Source organism: Sinocyclocheilus rhinocerous, unplaced genomic scaffold (genome assembly GCF_001515625.1).
Source record: "Sinocyclocheilus rhinocerous isolate Xijiao unplaced genomic scaffold, SAMN03320098_v1.1 scaffold1246, whole genome shotgun sequence".
NCBI lineage: Eukaryota > Metazoa > Chordata > Actinopteri > Cypriniformes > Cyprinidae > Sinocyclocheilus > Sinocyclocheilus rhinocerous.
Genome location: NW_015630543.1, coordinates 147,104 through 170,317, shown reverse-complemented (window position 1 = coordinate 170,317; position 23,214 = coordinate 147,104). Strand labels below are relative to the sequence as shown.

Below are 23,214 nucleotides of genomic sequence, written 5' to 3'. Positions count from 1 at the left end.
GCAAAAGCCTCTTAAGTGGCGTCTGAAATTTTCTTCTAAAATGACCTATGTTTAGGTTCAGTAATTTCACTTTAACGGTAATGAGTAGGTTCTTTTCATTGCGTTAAAGTGAAATAACTGAACATAAACATAGGAGCCTGAGAAAAATGCTAATTTTAGAAGAAAATTTCAGATGGCACTTAGAGGCTTTTGCATCTGAACTCTTTATTTGTTTAGATAAAGCTTTCTAATTGTTCTTTGTTATTTGAAATAACTTGCAACATAATTCAGAGTGTTTTAAATGATTTTACATTAGTATATGGATGAATCTGATCAGTCAAGAATATATCTGGGCCATATTTACCCCAAAAACTAAAGAAAAAGACGTTTAGTGCTGGTTTAATTGTCATTAAAATAACATGTTACAATGCAATTATCTCAAAAAAGGCTTAAATTTGTATGCAAAGCAAAATTCTTCTTTTTTTTAAATTTTGGTGTGTTATGGATTCTGATTCAGACTGTGCATGCTGCATGTTTACATGCGCATACAAACCTTAAATAACTAAACTAGAATTTAACTTTGTTTCTCTGTAGTAAAAACACACAAAGTGTGAGTATAGATGAAGTACAAAGAGCACAGAAGAGTTTCAGTGTGGTTTGTAATGACCTTCTGTGGTATATTGTGAATAAGGCTCATATATCTGGCGGTTGTGTGGGTTATTATGCTGTGTTTTTCAGATTAGCTGTGTGCGGGTGTGATGGAGTCGTCAGGCCCGAGCACAGCCGCTCCAGAGTTTGACGTGTACGGGGCGATGGACTGGAAGGACGGAGTAGGAACACTGCCTGGCAGCGAGCTCAAGGTTAGCAAATACATATAGGCCTTTATTACACTGCAAAAAATGGTTCCCTTTCGATTTGGTCACTTCTGCATTGCTTTGAGAATATCCCTTCCTCCAAATACTACTGTGCAGAGCCAATCAAATATTCTGATGGCCATGAATCGTGTGTCTTCTGCCTGGGTCGCGCCCACGCAGAGGCAGCACTTGGGGGGTCGGACTACCCCCAATTGCGGAGATATGTGCCTCTGGACTCTCAGGCTCCGTGTGGCCATCGTCCAAGGCGAGTTCAACTAGCCCTGCCGCTCTCTTCCTCTGCAGCCTGTTTCGAGCCAAGGCGGAAAGTGCCGCGAGCTTCTGATGTGGATCTGTCAGGGTCAGGTGACGAGCCCGCGCGCTCCTCACCCCCCTGCTGCAGGTCCCCTTCTAGTGTGCTTCATGACCGCTGATCTCCGCCCCTCCCCGGTGCTCAAGATGTGGTGTCCTTTGGTGCCATGGAGAGCGCTGAAGAGGAAGATGAAGCCATTTCGGTGGCAAGAGAGAGAAGTGGTCCAACAGCCTGCTGGATTACACTGTGCCCCATGGCAGCGACGCAGGGGACCTCCATCATAGTGATGTCGAGCTCCTACGCGTCCTGTCCAAGGCAGTTGATGAGCTCGGTTTGGAGTGGACGCCTCCTGCCGAGCCAGCCAGAAGCTGTCTGGACGAGTGGTACCTCCAGTCGGACCGCGGCCGAAAGGACACCCCGCGGAGGCCCAGGCCCTTTTTCCCCGAGGTGCACGACGAGATAGTGAAGTCGTGGAACGCACCGCTCACCAGTCGAGTGCACAACCCGGGTTCCTTCCTCCTGTCTTCTGTGGACGGCGCTGACCAAGTGGGGTATGTTCAACTCCCCTGGCCCTGGCCCTCCGAGCGATGAAGGTAACAGCTCGAGTGATCGGCCGCAGCATGGGAAATCTTGTGGTACTAGATTGTCACCTGTGACTTACTCTGACCGAGTTAAAGGACTCAAGGAGTTAAAAACGGCCCTTCTGGACGCACCCGTGAATCCCTCAGGTGTCTTCGGAGCAGCGGTGCAGATGTTCACGGAGCGCTTCGTCGAGGCGCAGAAACAGTCGAAGGCCATTAGCCACATCCTGCCAAAGCTCGCCGGCGCGAACCCTCCTGCGCGTTCCCGCTCCTCCTCAGCGCAGCGCGTGGGAAGACCGCACACCTCTTCTGCTGCAGTTCGGCGTGAACATGAGCCGGCAGTGAGGCCAAGACAGCCGTGGCCCAAGCGCCGTCAGGGCTCGAAGAGCGAGAGGCCCCGCCCTGACAGAGACGGCAGGCCACCGGCACCGGAATCAAAGCCGCGTTCCTGACGCTGTCTCTCGGAGGAGGAAAGCTGCACCCAGCACCGAAGATGAGCCACTGAAGAAGTCTGCTCGCTCCGCTGTGTGTGTTCACCATGCCCCCCTGCCTGTTGCGGGCGGCGAAAGCAATTGTCATGTTTGTGTTTTGACTTTTCCACTATGCCGTGCAAAAGTCGAAAAACACACCTCAATATCAGAGCAATTTTCCTCCTCTCGCTTCTCTCTCCCCCATCACTCACTCTCACACTCGTGTGGTATTAAACTCCCCGCCCCCCAACGGCGAGTTATTCCTCACGGCCTCGCCCGCTGTCACAATTCACAGAAGCGTGGCAGGCACTGCCAGGGGTATCAGAGTGGTTTATGAAATCAATAAAGAATGGCTACACGCTTCAGTTCTTCCGCAGGCCGCCCTGTTTCAACGGTGTGTTAATGTCCACTGTACGGGAGCAGAATGCCTCAGCTCTGTGAAAGGAAATACACAGCCTCCTCGCAAAACACGCTGTAGAGACAGTGCCCCTTGCAGATCGCGAGAGCGGCTTCTACAGTCGTTATTTTCTGGTACCAAAGAAAGACGGCGGACTCAATCTTGGACCTGAGACCGCTGAATCGCGCTGAGACAAATCCTCTCACACGTCAGACCGAGAGATTGGTTTATCTCTGTGGATTTAAAGGATGCTTATTTTCACATTCAGGTAGCCCCTCGCCACAGGCGTTTCCTGAGATTTGCATTCGAGGGGGTAGCGTACCAATTCACGGTCCTACCTTTCGGTTTATCCCTGGTGCATGGATGCTGCTCTCTCTCCTCTGAAGCAGAGCGGAATGCGCATCCTGAACTATCTCGACGATTGGCTAGTTTTAGCCCAATCAGAGAGCGTGCTGCTCAACGACAAGCTCAGTCTCCTCGCTCATCTTCAGAGCTTAGGGCTTACTGTGAATATGCAAAAGAGCATACTGGTACAGAGCCAGAACATCTCCTTTTTAGGAGTGGAGCTGAATTCAATCAATATGTGAGCGCGTCTGTCGGAGGAGCGCTCACAAAAACTGATCAGCTCTCTCGCAGTCTTCAAGTTAGGGCACTCTACCCCACTGAAATGCTTTCAGAGGACGCTCTGCCAGATGGCTGCCGCCTCGACAGTGTGCAATCTAGGGCTCCTACATATGCGACCGCTCCAGCTCTGGCTAAAGGGCCGGGTGCCACAGAGCGCATGCCACGCGGGCACCTTGCGCATCAAAGTGACGTGCGACTGCTGGGATGCACTGACCCCTTGGCGCAATATGACTCTGTATCGCCGGGGTGTTCCTATTGGCCAAGTGATAAGGAGAAAGACTGTTACGACAGATGCATCGAGCAGGGGCTGGGGAGCCGTATGCGACGGCTGACCAGCCTTCGGGACGTGGTCAGAAACAGAGAAGTTGTGGCAAATAAACTGTCTGGAGCTCCTTGCTGTATACCTAGCGCTCGAGTGCTTTCTCCTTGACATTCTCTACCGTCACGTTCTCATGAGGACGGACAGCGTGACAGTGGTAGTGTTTATAAATCACCAAGGGAATGTGTGCTCTCTCCCCTGGGAGTGAATGCACTAGCTCACAGCTGGCCGAAAGTACGCAAGTATGCCTTTCCTCCAGTGAAACTTCTGCCTCGCGTGCCTTGCAAAATCAGAGAGGACAGAGAATCTGTTCTGTTAGTGGCACCGAAATGGCCCAATGAGCAGTGGTTCCCAGAACTGGTGAAGATGCTGGTGATAGTGGTCGTAAACCATCCACATTGAAAGTGTATGTGCGTGTATGTGCGCACGTCGATAATCGCCCAATCGGCAGAAATGACCTGATCATACGATTTTTAAAAGGAGCAAGAAGGCTGAACCCTCCTCGCCCTTCCACCCTGCCCACTTGGGATTTGGCGCTTATGCTTGATGCTCTCACGGGACCCCCGTTTGAGCCCATACAATCAGCGAGCTTGCGCACGCTCTCTCTCAAGACAGCGCTCCTGCTCGCGCTGGCCTCTGTTAAGCGAGTTGGCGACCTGCAGGCGCTGTCAATTGACGACTCATGTATTGAATTCAGGCTCTCGGAGCAGCTATTTGTATGCTTTGGAGGGCGCACAAAAGGCCTGCCTGTGTCCAAGCAAAGGCTGTCACACTGGATCGTCGACGCAATTGCTTTGGCTTATGGCTCTAAGGGTGTGGAATGTCCAATAGGGGTTTGGGCCCACTCAATCCGCGGACTCGCGTCCTCGTGGGCCTGGGCATATGGCATATCTATTCAGGACATTTGCATGGCGGCAGGCTGGTCGTCACCCAGCACTTTCGCGAGGTTTTATAACCTAGATGTGTTGTCGCTTGCCTCACATGTGCTGTCAGTGCGAGCAGCGCACAAGCCTACTCAGCCTCAGTTATGATCTGAGCTGCTTGCCTCAGTGGTTTCGACCAGGTCGTATACACCCCGGTACTGACGTGCCACCAAAGCAATGCTGTCCCTATCAGCTTATCACATTGTTATGATATTGTTCATCACATCTTTTAGGACATGATCACCATCATACTCTGCTTTTTTGAGCACCGTTACGGCCATTGCATCATAACACATTATTTCATTGAAATTAAACAAACTTCAACTAATCTATATGTGACGGCGCCAGAGCCGCCACCATTTCACATTCTCTGTTTCACCGGTGTTAACTTCGCCCCTGGTGTGACGTAAAGTGTGACGTTTACATGGTTTCGACTAGGTCCTGTAGACTGGGCTGTGTTTACCAAGGGCGCCAATATCATAGTCGCTCTCATTACGGTTCCGTACGTGAAACTTGACATACGAGCCAGGATCCATCGCTATGACACGGAGGGATTTTATATGTTCCCAAAGCAATGTAGAAGTAACCGAATCGAAAGGGAACGCTCTCGGTTACTCACGTAACCTCGGTCCCCTGAGATGAGGGAACGAGACATTGCTCTCATTGCCGTGTCACCTAGCTCAGGATCTTAGAATGCCAAGTTGCTTCAGTCAAGATTCTGAATGGATGCCATACAAGCGCTGCCTTATATAGAGTGGGAGCCCCTCATATTTCATACGCTTGAATGCCATTAGCCAGTTTCACTGGCGTGATTCAATAAGGCTTCAGTAGTATTTGGAGGAAGGGATATTCCCAAAGCAATGTCTCATTCCCTCATCTCAGGGAACCGAGGTTACATGAGTAACTGAGAGTGTTCTCTTACTTAGTATTTTTGTCTTGTTTTCTAGCAGGGGTGCGCCGATATTCAGTATCGGTATCGCTCCGATACTGGCATTTTCTGCCGGATCGGGTATCTATCAGACGAGACCGATCCAAATCCGATATTCTGCGTAAACATTATAAAGCACCATAAAGTTTTTGTGCACTATATTCCAAGTGTTCTGAAGCCGTTCCACAGTTTAATGTGAGGTACAGATGAATATTTAAGTCAAGTTCACGTAAACTCTTCTCTCCGCTGCAGCTGTCTGTCATCCTTCATTCAGCATTCAAACGGCGTGTCGCGTTTGGTTACGACAGTCAAGATGATGAAACTCTCTCCAAGATGATTCAATGTTCCTAATATTATATCTAAACTAGTTTACAATAGTATTTTGTCATAGATTATGATTATATATTTTTTTTCCTTTTGTTATTAAATTTAAAGAAATTGTCTATATTTAGTAGATTAAACGATAGTTGAGTGACGATCAGTTCAACACACATTGAGGTATAGAAATTCAAAACTGATTAAAAAATAACTGTGCTGGTATCGGATTGATATCGGTATCGGCCGATACTCAGAAGTTTTGGTATCGGATCGGGATCGGTTCTGAAAAAGTGGTATCGAGCCACCCCTATTTTCTAGTACAAATATCTAAACATTCTTGAATCAAGATGCATTTACTTGACAGGTAAAGATTTTAAGTCTTTTTTTTTCTTTTTTCTCTTTTTATTGTTATTATTATTATTATTATTTTTTTATAGGTTATGTTGTGTTTGGTCTTAAAATGAAAAAAAAAAAAAAAAAAGGGTTAAAATTGTGTTAGTTTTTTCTTAAAACGAGCAAAAATATCTGCCAATGGGGTAAGAAAAGTAATCTTAATTCAAAGGCTAAACAAGATTATTTTTCTTACCCCATTGGCAGATATTTGTGCTCGTTTTAAGCAAAAACTAACATTTTGATCCTTTTTTTTTAAAACAAGACTTAAAATCTTAAGTCATTTTACTTGTCAAGTAAATGCTTCTTGATTTAAGAAAAACACTAAGTAAGAAGACAGTTTTTGCAGTGTATATATAAACACAAGACTGAATATGAACCTAAACATGACCGGTTTACTGCATTAAATCTTTATGATGTTTTAATGACGGTCATCTGGTGGGAGTGTATAGGTTAGTTGTGTACATTCAGCATTGCAGACAGTGTGCAAGCGTCTCCGTTATGTGTGTTTTAGTTCCGGGTGAATGAGTTTGGGGTCCTGGAGGTCATAACGGACGAGATGGAGGAGGAGAGGGGCAAGAAAGCTCACGCCACCACCACATGGAGCGTCCCCACTGCACAAGAGGGTAAACACAATCATAAGCTCGTGTTTGGGTTTAGAACTGCCCCTTCCCTCTGCTTACAGTTTCTAGCTAGTTCTACACAACATCCCATAGACGTAAACTGGAGATTTCTGTGATTTTCACTTCATTGTGCTCATAAAGTGGTAAAAATGGTTGGGTATTATTCTAACTCCGACTGCTTCAGAAATTATTGGTTGTGATCTTCCCACTGTAGATGAGATCTATGTCTCACGTTTGCAGAAAAAAGGTCTAACAATCATGAAAGATCCCTTATATCCAGCCAGACAACTCTTTATGCCTCTTCCTTCAGGCAGACGCCTTAGAGCAATTAAAACTAAGTCTACACGTTTTCTGAACAGCACTTATTGTGGGATTGTGCATGCTCTTAATTCCTCTGGTATCTGTGCATCTGCATTTCACGCTTTGTAATTGATATGACATATATTTATAGATGTATTTATGCATTTATGTATATTTTAATGTATATTATTATTATTGTTGATATTATTATTATTATTGTTGAACGTTCTCAGCTCAACTGCATGTAGCTCGCCAAGCAAATTCCGAACAACTAGGTTGTTATGGTAATAAAAAAATAAATAAAAAATAAGTGGGCTGAAATGAAATGAATTTCCACCTGCCATTTTTTCTTAATTACACAGTAACATAATTTAACAGCAGAGACTGTGAATCAGAATGGAGTCAAATGAAAAGAGAAAAGCCTCATTTTCACTGCGATTACGGCTGATCATGTTAGTGCAAGTGAACAGATGCAGCCATTCACTACGATACTGTCACAATACAATCACCTGAAATAATGTTCAGTTAAAGTAAAAATACAAAACCTGCTATTGCTACTACTTCTGCCTGGTTTAAACCATATAAATGAGTTTTGTTGTTAGAAATAAATGCATTTTGGTTGATTCGGTGACGTTAAATAATATTTTTGACTTGAATAATACTATTTTTTTCAGTGTATAACTATGATGCTACATGCATGTAAAATAAAAATAAAAAACTTGAGTTTACTTGCAGTATAACAACTATTAAACTAGTAGTTTACTGTGAGAGCACACAGAGTGGTCTTTCATAAACAAGTACAATATATATAACAAGTAAAATAACAGTATACTTCTAAGTTCATCTGTAAATTGTTAATAAAAAAGGTTAAGCAAATTTTACAAAATTTTACTTGCTGTTTCTTTGTAATTCTCTGTAAGATTTAATAGCAAGATACAAAAGAAAGATGTAGATGTAAACTAGCTTACACGTAAAATTACACTTTAATAAACGAAAAAATATTGCGATAGTACCCTTGCAAGTATACGAGTATACAATGCTATTTCTCTTCCATCTATATTTGACCCTCTAACTCTAGCACTCTCTATTCTAATTCTATCTTTAAAAAAACTTGTTCCTTTTAGACTTGCACTCTATTCAATTACTAACTGCTTGTTTTCTTAAAAAAAACTAACACTAGCTTCTCTATTCGTTTTGTATTCTAACTGAGACTTGTTATAGCACTTGTATAGCATTGCTCTTTTGTTGGTTTTGATTGCTTCCATTGTCCTCATTTCTCGCTTTGGATAAAAGCATCTGCTAAATGACTAAATGTAAATGTATACTACTAGTATGCTAATTTTAAAATAATTACTACATAAAGGTAATTGGAAAGTATGCTTGAACTTTTAAGTTTGTTTAACAAAATGAACATATAAACTTCTTTTTTGTAGGAGTAGTGACACTGACTGATAGTGGAGCAGATGTAGATGATATCTCTGATGTCCTGCATGCTCATCTGGGAATGAAAGCAGGAACAACATAAGATTCAGTAAACCTTGAGTCACTTTTATAAGTGCCAGGCAACAAGGTTTAGTGTATAATGGCATTTTAAATCGATCCAGAGGCTTACATTTGAAAAGAGCACAGGCTTGTCTGATATTGCAGGTAATGATTGGTTATTGATCGATTGATTATTTAATCAAAATGTGTGTTGATTTTCCTCAGCTGTCTCTGAGGGGCCGGTCTCAAAGGAGGAGACGGCGTGGGCTCAGCGAGGCCTGGTGTGTGTCCGCTGTAACAGGAAGGGCTCCGTGGTGGACTTCCTGTCTGACGGGCTTCACTGCAGCGAGCGCTGTCTGCAGCAGGAGCAGCAAGAGTAAGTCCTGCACTGCCACTGAGGCATCACTATCACCACTGATCATCCGTAGTCAGTGGTCCAAATGTAAAAACAATTCAGGGGGGGTGGTGTGGTCGGTTGGGGGATGTGTCCTAAAGCTAATTTTACACAATGATTACAAAATGTGTCTTATTTTTAAAAAGGTTTTTAATTAATGAAAAATTTGCCTTGTTACATTAACTTTTATTCATAAGCTTTTTTCCTTCTGGGGCCTGAAATGGAGGAATTTTGGTCAATATTGATAATTAAAGTATATTTAGCTGAATGTGAGTTTATGCTGGTACTTTGGCTGGTTAGGCCTGCCATGCATAAATAAAGATGACATTGCTGATATTCAGAAAAGTATATTGCTTGTGCAATGAATATAAAAACATAAAGACTCATACATGGGTATTTTTTGTTTCATTGCTGAAGTTATAAGGGCATTCTAACTGCATTCTAATAGGCTTTATCGCGCAGTGAATGCTTTTGGACTCTCAAGACGAGTTTTTGTTTGTTTTTTGAAAAGTCAGATATTGTCAGCTCTCCTATCATCTCTCAGTCCCTCACAGTCACACATACAGCATAACATACATTATGTCAAGGGATGATTTTAAATTCTAATCAAGGAAAAATCATACCTTCTGTTGTCTTTTTTTAAAGAACTTCAAAAGTTGCGCTTGAACCATTTTGCGCGAAATAGGACATTGCTTCAGCTTGTGCGCAGCTTGTTACAGTACCGAGTTCTGATTGGCCTATCACTGTTATTTAGTTCGTAAATTATCGTAAGTAGAGAATTTTAACATTTCATGTGCATGATAAGTTTTACATAATACACAACATTAATAATCCAACGGGGATGGTGGTTCTACAGAGGGGATGTTTTTTGTCATTTTTTTCAACCAGGGGGACGCCATCCCCCCCCCCAATTCGAGCCCTGTCCGTAGTGTTAGTGATGAGCTGAAGAAGTGTTAAATGTGTAGAAAGTGTTCACGTCGAGCGTGTGTGTCGTCCTGCAGCGTTTGAACGATTCCTCAGATCACGTGTTGGGGGTAACGCGTTACGAGTAACAAGAGTTACGCAATCAGATTACTTTTCCAAGTAACTAATAAAATAATGCATTACTTTTAATTTTTAAAGAAATATCTGAGTTACTTTTTCGAAAAAAAAGTCATGCAAGTTACTTTGTCTTACCATTTATTCACTGACGCCTCTCCTGTCCCCGTGATGAGAGAAATCCTGAGGCTTATTCATTTCACTTTTGTTGTGAAAGGGCCTTTACAGTTGCCAAAAATATAACTTTTATGTTTTTTGTTATAAAAACAAATAAGCAAGCCCAACCCAACCAGTAACGCTAAAGTAACATAAAATGTTATATGAAAGGTAACTAAGTAACGCAATTTGTTACTTTTTCGTAGAGTAATGCAATTTTGTAATATTATTTATTTTGTTCATTATGTTACACCAGTTACACTACTCTTGCTCTAAACAGTCACTTATTTTATTCTGGTGACACTGTGAAGACAGTGATTTATGTGAAAGAACAGATGCTAGTGAAATTAATGCAGCTCTGTCAAAGATTATTTAATGCAAAAGCTTGTATTATACTCTTCCTTTTAACTTGCTATTATTATTTAACTTGCTTCCGAAGGAGACTGAGGCTGGTGTCAAATTTATAAACGTGGCGTGTGTGACCTCCACGAGAGCGTTTCATATTCACCGTCCCTCTCACAGTGTGTGCAGGTTTCAGTTCAGGGTTTTTGAGGGTCTTAAAAAGCCTCAAGTTGCCCTTTCACAAATGAAGGCCCTTAAAAAGGTCTTAAATCAGAGCAGAAAGTCTTAAATGTAAAAACAATAAATGCATTGCATGCATTGCTAAAACTTTATATCTTTTTCAGTATTTTTTTTTGTTTTCCCATACAAATATCTAAACATCCTTAATTCAAGATACATTTACTTAAGATGAAAAATGAAGATATGAAGTCTTGTTTTCTGAGAAATTTAACAAAATTCAGTGAATTTATGCCTAAAACAAGAACAAATATCTGACAGTGGAGAATGATTTAAGATTTAAGAATCTTTTTACACTGGAAAACCAGACAGAAATACCGGGGAACAGCATCAGTTTTTTGCAGTGTGATTTGCACTGAAGAGACATTAAAAGTTATTAGGGGCAGTAAAAGTTATTTCCATTTTCTAGTATTTGCCTTGAGCTATTTTTTGTAAAATGAACTAAAAGTAATGGTGATGTGTTGGAAGTTGTGTTTTTAGAAGTGTTGCTAAAACTCATTGTGTTTCTCCTTAGACATTTACATTTAGAGAAGAACATCTTGACATGTTTTCTTCCTTTTGTTACATTTTTACATCCTTAAATTTTTTTTTTTTTGGTTTTAAAAAAGTCTCTAAAAAGTCTATGTGCTTTCATAAAGCCTGCAGAAACCCTGTCAGTCTTTTGCTCACGCACGCGCACACACACACACACACACACACCCACACACCATGCGCAAAACTCCGCATTTGAGCAGTCAGTCACACTCACTCACACTCACACACACACACACACACACACTCACACTCACACTCACACACACACACACACACACACACCGGTCGCATATCCAGTTTATTCTCTGCATCATCATAAACATAACTTAAAGCCCTGCAATATGCATATGGAGATATGCACATTGACAACTTTGATAATCTCCATATATCATGCAGCCCTATTAGCTCTACATTCAACAGCAGTTGATCTGGGCAGCAGTTGTTGTGTTTTTGTTTGTGAGCACTGGGAAGCACGCTTGCATTGACTGACCTGTCACAATGATTTGAAATAGAAATGGAATTTAGTGTGTGTTTAGAATGGAATGCAGGTGCGCTGCATACTGACAGATATCATAAAAATAGCATGTTAAACAATATGCAGTATGTAATGATAAACATTTCAAATAGTAGTATGCTCAATCACAGTCACATGAGCTTATTATAGTGATTTAGTTAACATCTTGGAAATGAAACAGTTGTTTAGTGTTTCAGTCTATTTTTGTGTGAAATCATCCTGACCTTTTTTTATTTCTGATCAAATGAATCAAGAAGGAAATCGCAGGCAGTATGGCTTCCGGAGCATGTGTTCATAGAAAAGGAAGGTCAGCTTGAGTGCAGTGTATTGTTGTAAACACAAGGTTCTCAGTCAATGAAAACTTGTCAGAGAAATGTAGAAACTGTGATATCCAAGCATGGAAAAGACAAGGAAATATTCCTTGTGATGTCCTGCTTATGTTCTGCTCTAAAATATATTAATATTGGCTGCACATTGCTGATAATAACATCCGTTTGTTCCTTACTCAGTGTGACCAATTGAATCGTCTCTATAATTGAGTTTCAGTAATTAGGGGCCAAGCACTGAAGGTCCGTAGGCATCTATTGTATCTGTTATTGTTCTTCTACTTTTTTCTTCCGCTCTGAAGTCTATGGCATCCCACAGACCTGTATGGTAAAAAGTTATGAAATTTGGCACACAGATAGAGGAAAGTCTGAACATAAAGCACACCAAATTTGGAGTCTCTAACTCAGACTCTCTAGCGCCACCACTTGTCCAAGTTTGCACTTACGTTTGTGCTAATAACTTTTTTAACTGTAAGGGCTAGACGTCCTCTAATTTCTTGGCTCAAGATGATCTGAATGCACCCTATGACATCTTTTTCCATCATAAAAAATGTTCTGCCATTTAGATAAAAAAAAAAACTTTTCCAACTCCTTGTAGACTGTATGTTTAATTTCGCGAAAATTAAATTCGGAAAAAAACGCATCACCTTCAGACCATGTCGACTAAAAACCATGGAAGTTGATCAGTCAAACTGTATCTGAATAACACACGAATGAATTTGTCAAAGAGCTCACCAAAGTAGACATGAGGCTATTTCACTACACTGCTTTAATCTATTCTGTCCAGCACAGTTTCAGCACAGTGCCACCTAGCGGTCGGGAGGTATGAAAAATGGCTCTTATAACTTTTGAACGGTTTGGCCAAAAATCATAAGGCTGGTCTCTTTACGTTTGAAGCAGCAAGCCGAGTCGAATGTTACCAAATTTTCCCCTGTCGGCCATTTTGAATTTTGAAAAAAAAAATATTGCTATGTTTTATGCATGCATCCTTACGAAACTTGCTATGTGTTTTTGGCACCATGCCCTGAAGAACTTAAAGGGGTCATATGATGCGATTTCAAGTTTTCCTTTCTCTTTGGAGTGTTACAAGCTGATTGTGCATAGATAAGAGGGGCTTTGTAGAAAACGAAGCGTTTGAGAGAGGCGGGGCATAGAGGACCTACAATAATGTACAGTATTTGAAAAATAATGTGTTTTTTGAACATTAAAGCATGTCAACATATTCTGTTACACCAAATACACAAAATAATGATCTTTAAAAAAGCATCATATGACCCCTTTAAAAAGTTCAGTTGGCGCACCAACTTGTGGCCAAAAATGATAATGAAATTAAAAAAGCTAATAACTTTTGATTAGTTTTGTCTATTGCCATGAGACTGGTCTTGATAGATTCCGTGGATGCAGTGGATGCCAATAATATTGATACCATTTATGCCATAGTCGGTCGAACTTCCTGTCTGCCATTTTGATTTATGTTGAAAATCTACTTTTTCAAACTTCTCTTTAGACCGTTGGTCTGATTTTCTCCAAATTTAACCCAAATCATCTTCAGACCATGCCGGCAAAAGTTATGGATTATGTGTCGATAGGCGAAATGGTTTTCATTTATAGCATCAACTAATTTGATTCATGACACCAAACTGCATCTGAGTCTGTATCTTTGACATACTGACACCAAACATTATGTGTTATCATCACCTCACACTGACACACCACATTCATTGGTTACACTTTATTTCGATAGTCCACTTTAGACATTCTACTAACTATAAGTAACTTTGTAACTACATGTCAACTACATGTCAACTAATTCTCATTAATTTGCAACTACATGTCTACTAACTCTCAGAGTAGACTGTTAGGGTAGGTTTAGGGTTAGTAGAATAAGTTGACAAAGAAAGTGTTAGAAGATATTAAGCAGACAGTCTACTAATACTCTACTAACTGCTAGTTGACATGTAGTTGCAAAGTTACTTACTGTTAATAGAATGTCTAAAGTGGACTATCGAAATAAAGTGTTACCCATTCATTTGACTACAGCAACACCTATTGGTCAAAACTGATAATCATATTACTAGTGAATGAATTTACCCATAGGAAAAAGTTACTGCTCAGTGGTTGCTCTTCCTAAGCTCAGGAGACTTAGATGAGATTCTCATATATCTCTCATTTTAGTATCAACAGCATTTCAGATGTTTCTCCTAAAATTCCTTAGGAGAACTAGAAGTAGAAACAAATGAGACATGAGAAATATTTGAGAAAAAAAAGAGTCAAACAGAATATCTCTTTATTGTCTTGCTGCAATCTCTATCAAGACTACATTACAGGAATATTTTATTGCTCAGTGGTTGCTCTTTCTAACCTCAGGAGACGTAGTGGTGATTCTCATGTATTTCTCATTTCAGTCTCAACAGTGTCTCAGATGTCTCTCCTAAAAATACTTAGGAGAAATAGAAGTAGACACAGCTGAGACATGAGAAAGTTCTGAAAGAAAGGAATCCAAAATGACAATGGGCGAGAAACATGGGAGATCTCTTCTAAAGCTTTAAAGGAGACCTTTGGGAGAGTGTTAGAGTTTTTGTCTCGAGACAAGTTTGAGAAGCAGGAGACTCATTTCTGTCTAGGAGAAACATTTGAGATGTTAAAGAGATCTCACTTTTGATTTTTCTTTCCTGCTGTGGGTATGATTGAAAGCTCAAATCACCCAGTGAATGACATTGAAACCTTGTTTTTTCTTGCACACAAATAATCAGTACAATCTATTAATTGCAAGAATCATACATGAAAATCCATCCTGTAATCTCTGTGATTTTCTCCTTTAACCTGTGATCGCAAGCATCTGGAAAGGTTGTGGTAAGTCATGGAGCTGCACTGGTCAGAATGAGCAGGATCCCCGTGTACTACTGTACACTCATCTCTGTTGTTCACTAAAGCAGTAAGCCACGAGAGGTCGAGCAGAACAGTGATTTAGTGTCAGGCATGATGCATGCTAAAGTGAAATTCCCTTAACCATAGTAAATCAGAATGGAGATTGTGTGGCCTCTTGCTTTTGTAAAACAGCAATGTGATGAAAGACACTGTTCAATAAATATATGATATAATGCTAGGTACTCATGCATGCATAAAATTGGCAAAATGCGCATATTATACAGTACATTCTGCATGCTACCCTCATACTTACTTTAAATGTGTTTCTGTAAATCCCTCTCACTGATTTATTGAACACCGTAGTGTTGCTATAAAGCTTGTCATGTTGTGGTATTTTCCAGTCAGCTGTAAATAAACATTGCTTGCTGTGGTCAGTATAGACCAATTTCAGTGTTTGCCAACAGTGATGACGGAGCCTATCTGGTGGCAGAAAATGACAGTTTTAACGTAGCAGTCCATTCAAGCCATGGGATAAAAGAATAACAAATGTAATTTTGAGTTTATATTTCAAAATTCTGACTTTTTTTCTTGCAATTCCGAGATTATATCTCACATTTCTGGTAAGAAAAATCAACTCGTCATTCTCAGCCTATCTGGTGGCAGAAAATGACAGTTTTAACGTAGCAGTCTATTCAAGCCATGGAATAAAATAATAAAAAATTTTATTTTGAGTTTATATTTCAAAATTCTGACTTTTTTCTTGCAATTCCAAGATTATATCTCACATTTCTGGTAAGAAAAATGAACTCGTCATTCTTTCTTTTCAGTTTATAATCCCACACTTCTGGCTTTTTTTCCTCAGAATTGACAAACTCGCAATTGTTGACTTGAATAAAGTTATAAAGTCCGAACTAGGAGATATAAACTTGCATTAGCAAGAAAAAAAGTCAGAATTGTGAGATAAAATAGGTAAATGTTATGTAAAATGTTATAGGTTTAAATAGTATTTCATGCATGTATTTCAACTGTCGGGCTAATACAATATGTTCCCTATATGAATATTATATAGGCCTATTGTTTAAATCAAATTTATGCTTTAAAAGCAGGGTAATCATAGCAGGTTTCATCCATAGTCTGTCCGTTTAAACGTCTGCGTTTAGCTTCAAATGGCGTCTTTGACGACAGTGTTATATAAAAATGATTTGCATTCAGATTCTGACATCCAAAGGCACAACAATACATTTTTTCTCTTATTCCATGGATTTGACCCGTTTCCCTCCACTCGTTCCCAGTGTTTTTCTGCCACCACTATGCGTGCGCAGCTGCAAGTGACGTAACTGTGACGTCTGCTCCGAATTGGTCTATACTGAAGCTTAACATGGAGCAGGTGTGTGCTTTATGGGATGAATGTATTTGTTGGTCTTGCTGACGACCGGTCGGTTCCTAAACATAGGCCTAGATGTGGTTTCAGACAATCTTTCTGATCATACAGTCAGTTCATTCAAGAATTGATGTAGTCAGTTAGCTTAATACGTTTTCAGGGTGTGATTTGCACCAAATGTACGTAACACACTGTTATGACATGAATATAGACTGCTGTTCAGCTTCATTAGCCAACTATTATTATTAAGATAAAAAAAATAAGCTATCATTTTAATGAATAATTCTTGAATTCAGGAGGTGATGTTGGGGTTTATTTGTATGTGCTGTCTGTGCTATTTTAGTGGCACATCTCCTGAATGAATTGAGGGAAATTCCTTCAAAGCAAGTAAAGCACAAAATTAATGTTTGCACGGCACACAACTACACTACACAGTGTGTTAAAATGCTGAAAGTGCACCACATCTGGATATATACCCAGACCAGTCATAATGCTCCTTTCTGTCTTGTAACCAGGTGTGCACCTAAGTGTTACGCAGGTGCGCAACCAACATAAAAAACGTGCTGTGTAAATAAGTTCAGTCCGCTCATGTGCGTACCGACATGGTTGACAGCTGTTAATGCACAATTACCATTTAAATCGACAATGTGTAGTACTGTATGAGATTTCTATTTGAACTGAAAGCGTGAATCTAGGCTATCCGCTGCCGTTTTCAAAGCACAATGCAAAACTGTAACATTTCATTTGCTCTTCAGTCAGCAGCGCATATACTTGCCGGCAACCCACCAAAATTAAATCTTGCTGATTGTAAGTTTGAAAATGATGAAAGTTCATATTTTAAAAAAAAAGTGAATATTAGCATTTTATTTTAAAGTTTACTATAAAATAAGTGTATTTTTATTATGTTAATACTCCCTTTTTTGTTTTAAAATATAATATTATCACACTTCATTATTTTGTTTATTATTTTATTTAAAAACTGAATAAATAAAGTGCTATAATATTATCGTCACTATTATTAATTTATCTTGTATATAGTTATATTTGATGGGTCACACTATGTGCAGTGTGAGGACCTGCTCTCGTGAGAACCAGGCTGAATATAACACCTATCTTAAACTAAATGTTGTTTACCACTAGTCATCAACATTTCATGATAAGATCCAGGATTTTTGCATTTTTAGAGTCTTGATTGAATTATAGTTTCAAATCAAGTCTAAAATGGCTTCATCATTAAAAGTGGATTGAAAATTATGTACAAATCATGTAATGTTTCACACATTATATGATGTTTACTAGAAAAAGTGTGTTTATGAATTAATAGCTCTCACAGATTTATATTATAGAGAAAATGTATTTAACAATATTATTATTATTATTATTATTATTATTATTTACTGACACAAAAATGACTAAACCCAGATATTAATCACAATTGTGGTGAGGCTGGCGATGCAGTTGCTGGCAAACAATCCGAACACACTATACTGTTAAGAAAGAGGCCACAGGATGTTGTGAAAGGGGTCTTCCTGTCTCACACAGACTTAACCTGTGCCATGCTAACCCAGAAAGAGAGAAAGAGAGTGACTCCATTAAAACAGACAACTCTGTGTGATGTAAACACCATAAACACATTGTTTTCCTATAATTGATAACTACAGGAAATGTTCCTGATCATATATGTGACCCTGGAGCACAAAACCAGTCATAAGGGTCAGTTTTTTAAAATTGAGATTTCTGCATCATCTGAAAGCTGAATAAATGAGCTTTCCATTGATGTATGGTTTGTTAGGATAGGACAATATTTGTCTGAGATACAACTATTTGAAAATCTGGAATCTGAGGGTGCAAAAAAATCTAAATATTGAGAAAATCATCTTTAAAGTTGTTCAATTCCAATTCCAGAATCGGATACTTGATTCCGCCTATCAGTTCCTGCGTGCACATCTTTTATTTTTAGGTGGTGAAAAGGGGCTGTTAAAAATGTATTTGTCTTTGAATCATTCGTTCAAGAGATTCATTCAAAAACACTGATTCATCCAGTAATGAAACAAGTAAATATTGAGTGAGTCATTGAATCATTCCGTTCATAAATTCCATGAGATTTTGTTTGCTTGTCTAATGTTTTTTCTTCAGAATTGTAAGAGAACTACAACCTCCATTTAAAAATAAATACATAAATAAATAAAAAGTCTCAATTTATCCAGAATCGTGCAGCTCTATTGTGGTCTTAACAGCTCTTAATCGACTCCAGTTTTTATGTAGCTGGCTGATTTTTATTCATGGTATTCAGCCGCAATTAAATGTTTTGCAAAAAGAGACAGAATACATATGTTTTAATCACATTTTTTTAATCTCATTGGAATTGATAAGAATCGGAATTGGAATTGATAAAATGCAAACGATACCCAACCCTAGTCAGAGACTCTCGAGAGCTGATTACGTGAGAGCATGTGTTTGCTTTCTGCCAGATGAGATCACACACAAACTGAGTAGATGTCATATGAAAAAGATGTCAGGATAAACTGGAATTGATAAGAATCGGAATTGATAAGCAGAATCGGAATTGGAATTGATAAAATGCAAACGATACCCAACCCTAGTCAGAGACTCTCGAGAGCTGATTACGTGAGAGCATGTGTTTGCTTTCTGCCAGATGAGATCACACACAAACTGAGTAGATGTCATATGAAAAAGATGTCAGGATAAACTGTATTTTACTGTTCTGGAAGCCACTGCAGATTTTACATTAGATTCCTGTTTTGATGTATGTGTGTGTGTGTGTGTGTGTGTGTGTCTGTGAGTGTGTGTGTCTGTGTGTGTGTGACTGTGTGTGTGTGTGTCTGTGTGTGTATGTGTGTGTGTATGTGTGTGTGTGTGTGTGTGTGTAAAACAGGAAGAGAAAGAAAGCAGGCGACCGGCACGTGGGGCGACGAGAGGCCGCAAGAAACGCAGAGGAGACGCAGCACTGCTCAGATACAGTGAGACACACACACACACTCACTCACTCACTTGTGGGCAGCAGATGGCTGTGACACCTGTCTGACACTCTATGACACCTGTGACTGTTTCCCATGATGCAGCGGTTCCGTACGGAGGCAAGAAGAAGGCGTGGTGTTGGGCCTCGTACCTGGAGCAGGAGAGAGCCATCGCTGCCCCCAGTAAACTCTTCAAAGAGGTGAGACAACACACGCTAGCGTTCAGTGACACTGTTATGAAAGAACACAACCTTTGATTCCACTTTGATACAGACATGAATATCTAGTGATGCACCAGTGTAGAGTTTTTGTTTATTATATTTTTTAGGGCTGTCAAGCGATTAAAAATGTTAATCTAATTCATTACAGCGATGTGATGATTATTTAATCTAATTAATTACGTATAAAATTTGGTTGAGAAATTACGCCCAAAAGATCATTTAAAGTCATTATTGTGTCAAATGGGAAAAGGATCAAACAGACATTATAAAAAGAAGCTTTAGAAATAAGTATTCTATTTGATTCAACATGGAATTTTTTACACAAACTTTTAGGCAACGATGGCCTTGATTTTATTTCAGAAGCTGCATCTGACTTCATATTTGGAAATATTTGCAGACCATTTACTGCAGCTCCAAAACAGTTTGGTTACCAACACTAAATATCGTGTTTTATGATTTGCAAAAGAAAAAAAGCCATACAGGTTTGAAATGACATAGGAGTGAGGAGGAAATTATGACAGAATTTTCATTTTTGGGTGAACTATCCCTTTAATGGTTTTTTTTGTTTGTTTGTTTTCTTCTTTTTGTAATTGATATTTTTACAAAATAATACTTTAAATAAGAAACTCAGTTTGGTTACCAACACTAAATATCGTGTTTTATGATTTGCAAAAGAAAAAAAGCCATACAGGTTTGAAATGACATAGGAGTGAGGAGGAAATTATGACAGAATTTTCATTTTTGGGTGAACTATCCCTTTAATGTTTTTTTTTGTTTGTTTGTTTTCTTTTTTTTGTAATTGATATTTTTACAAAATAATACTTTAAATAAGAAACTGCCAGCAGGTGGCAGTTGGGTCTTGATTAATGAGTAAGTCGCTGAGTAATTCATTCATTCGATTTGTTCAAACAGCTGATTCATTCAGGAATGAACTAAATGACTCTCTTTATGAATGGGCCTTTGAAGTTTTATTCACCCAATTCATTCAAAACGTGGATTCATTTACAAACGAAACACCATTGTTTGTTACTTGGAGACACACAACAGTTCTGCTGTGGCTTTATAGGTAATATTTTCATTGAAAAAAATTTAGCAAAAACAGACAATATTGTGTCTTAAATATAACACAATAGTAACTTATTTATTGAACTTGTATATAATCAATGTCACATTTGCACTCGTGCTATTCGGAACACATTGCGCTCATTGCTAGTATTGCATTGTTTAAAGGTCCCATATTGTACACCTTTCTGGAGTTTTATTTTAGGTTTTGATGTCCTTAAGAATATATATTTGTGGTATAAGTACCAAAAACCATCTCAATATATTTTTACAGCTCCTCTCTCAGGAGCTCTGCTGAGAACAGGTCGATTTTGGCCTGTCTAATTAATATTCATGAGCCTCTCTTCTGATTGGCCTGTTGTGTACTGAGTGATGCACGGCCAGGCCAACCACAGGTAACTAGGATCAGCCGACGTCACAGCGCTAGCTGGAGGCAGCAAAACAAAGGGGAAACTGGAGGCGGCCCTTTTTATAGGCTTCCACTTACTGTTACTTAACAAACTTAACAAAATGTGCAGAGAAATGTATGTAAATGTGATTGTTAAAGGAATAAATAAATGAAGAGTCATGATAAACATTTTAAAATAGTTTTTAATTATGGTAATTTATTGTGGTAAGCAGCTTTTTAACTTTTTAAAATAATAATAGGTTACACTTTATTTTGATAGTCCACTTTAGACATTCTATTAACAGTAAGTAACTTTGTAACTACATGTCAACTAGCAGTTAGTCGAGTATTAGTAGACTGTCTGCTTAACACTTAAGACTATCTTCTAACACTTTCTTTGTCAACTTATTCTACTAACCCTAAACCTACCCTAACAGTCTACTCTGAGAGTTAGTAGACATGTAGTTGCAAATTAATGAGAATTAGTTGACATGTAGTTGACATGTAGTTACAAAGTTACTTATAGTTAGTAGAATGTCTAAAGTGGACTATCGAAATAAAGTGTAACCAAACTAAGTCCTGGGGAGCACATAGACAGAAAACAACAACACAAGACAGGACATAGGTCTGACATATACAGGGGTGTTTTTGCCCCAATCTCTTGAATTTTAGAGGCATATATAGGCTACATCACGCAGTGAGCTGTTGACCTTCATCATGTTCATCATCAATTAATTGTATGAAATGTAATAAGATGACCTACTTAGGTCTGGGTGTGGTGGGCGCGTTAATTGTGTTAATAATTCATCATCATCTGTCCACAAAAATGTTGGAAATTATGCTTCCAAAAAGCATTTTAAACTCACAGCACTTACAGAGATGGAGTTCACTGCATTGAGTATGAACAAGATCATGAGCTGATGGCCTTCACTTTAAAACATGAATTTAGTATACTACAGTATATGCTTATTTAAATAAATCACATTTGATAAGTGCACAAACCCATATCACGATTTCGATTTTTAGTTTGATTATTTTACGCCAAAGCAATGGCGTAAAATACAACATTAGTGATCATTTATGATATTATGAGAAGTGTAAATATATTTTCGATCCATTATGAAACTGTGGCAGGACAGATTAGAGTAATTAATGGGAAACACTGTCTAATATTTACAATACTTGGATCCATCTGTGTATATCAGCAGGGCTGAATAACAGTTAAATGTATCTTTCCACATAATTACAGATATTCTTGTTGATGTATCTATTTCAGTTGTTGCACATTTCTATCTGTTCCTGAATGATCAGTGATTTTGAACAAATTGGTTGAGTGAATGATTCAATGACTCACTCAAGACAGTCTCTTGCTGCCATGTAACTTGCAGAAAGAATCACTGTACATATTATGTAATTATTATGATGTTGGCCATAACTGTATATCTAGTGGCTGACAATGGCTTTTGTCAATACAGACACAAAGCAGGGTTAAGATAATAGTAATCGAACACAATTTCATTCCAGCGAATGAACACTAGTTTTCCCTTTGAATTAAGCTGATTTTTCTGAGCCAATTGGCAGATATCTGTTCTTGTTTTATTCATAAACACACTTTGTTTTGATCATTTTCACAGAAAGCAAGACTGCTTATCTCATTTTTTTCTTAATTTAAGAATCTTTAGACACTCGCACTGGAAGACAAGACACAAATACTGAGGAACAGCACTTTTTTGCAGTGTGTTCACAGGGTAGAGTAAAAGTTATTTCTGTATTCTAGTGACTGAGACCAGAGCTGTTTAAGCCATACGTTTTTTTTCTCTCTAAAATGAATTAAAAATGAATGAAGATCAATTGGGACTTGTATTTTAAAACTTTGAAGTGTTGCTAATACACATCGTTGTCTGCTCACTAGACATCTACATTTAGAGACCATATTGACATATCTTGTTCCCTTCAATTTATTCCTTAAATTTTCTGTACTTCGTCTTAAAAAGTCTTAAATTTACCTTCATAAACCTGCAGAAACCCTATAATGCGCAAAGTTATCACAAATCTTGTTTTTCTTTTGTCATTATGGAGTATGAAGTGTAAACTGGTGTGACATGTTTTTAATTTTTTTTAGCATAAGGTTGCTAAATAAAATGTAAAAAAAAAGAGAAGGGTTCTGAATATTTTCTGAATACATTGTAACAGAATCACTAGTCACCTGTAGTAGCGAAAATCTGTATAGTGCATCTTGAGCTGTGTAAGTAGTGTATAACTGGTGCGTGTGTGCGT

The 23,214-nt window shown here is 39.0% G+C and overlaps 1 protein-coding gene across 1 annotated transcript in view; it reads left to right on the top strand.

The window, feature by feature from the left end:
* The first annotated feature begins 601 nt into the window (after nt 1-601).
* LOC107740526 (lethal(3)malignant brain tumor-like protein 3) overlaps nt 602-23,214 on the top strand; it is a 62,510-nt gene continuing 39,897 nt past the window's right edge. Inside the window, exons 1-6 of the mRNA XM_016552976.1 lie at nt 602-839; nt 6,608-6,719; nt 8,724-8,874; nt 10,618-10,690; nt 19,185-19,269; nt 19,372-19,466. Of these exons, the coding sequence (XP_016408462.1) occupies nt 738-839; nt 6,608-6,719; nt 8,724-8,874; nt 10,618-10,690; nt 19,185-19,269; nt 19,372-19,466 (618 nt within the window). The 5' untranslated portion in view covers nt 602-737. The remainder of the gene's footprint in view (nt 840-6,607; nt 6,720-8,723; nt 8,875-10,617; nt 10,691-19,184; nt 19,270-19,371; nt 19,467-23,214) is intronic.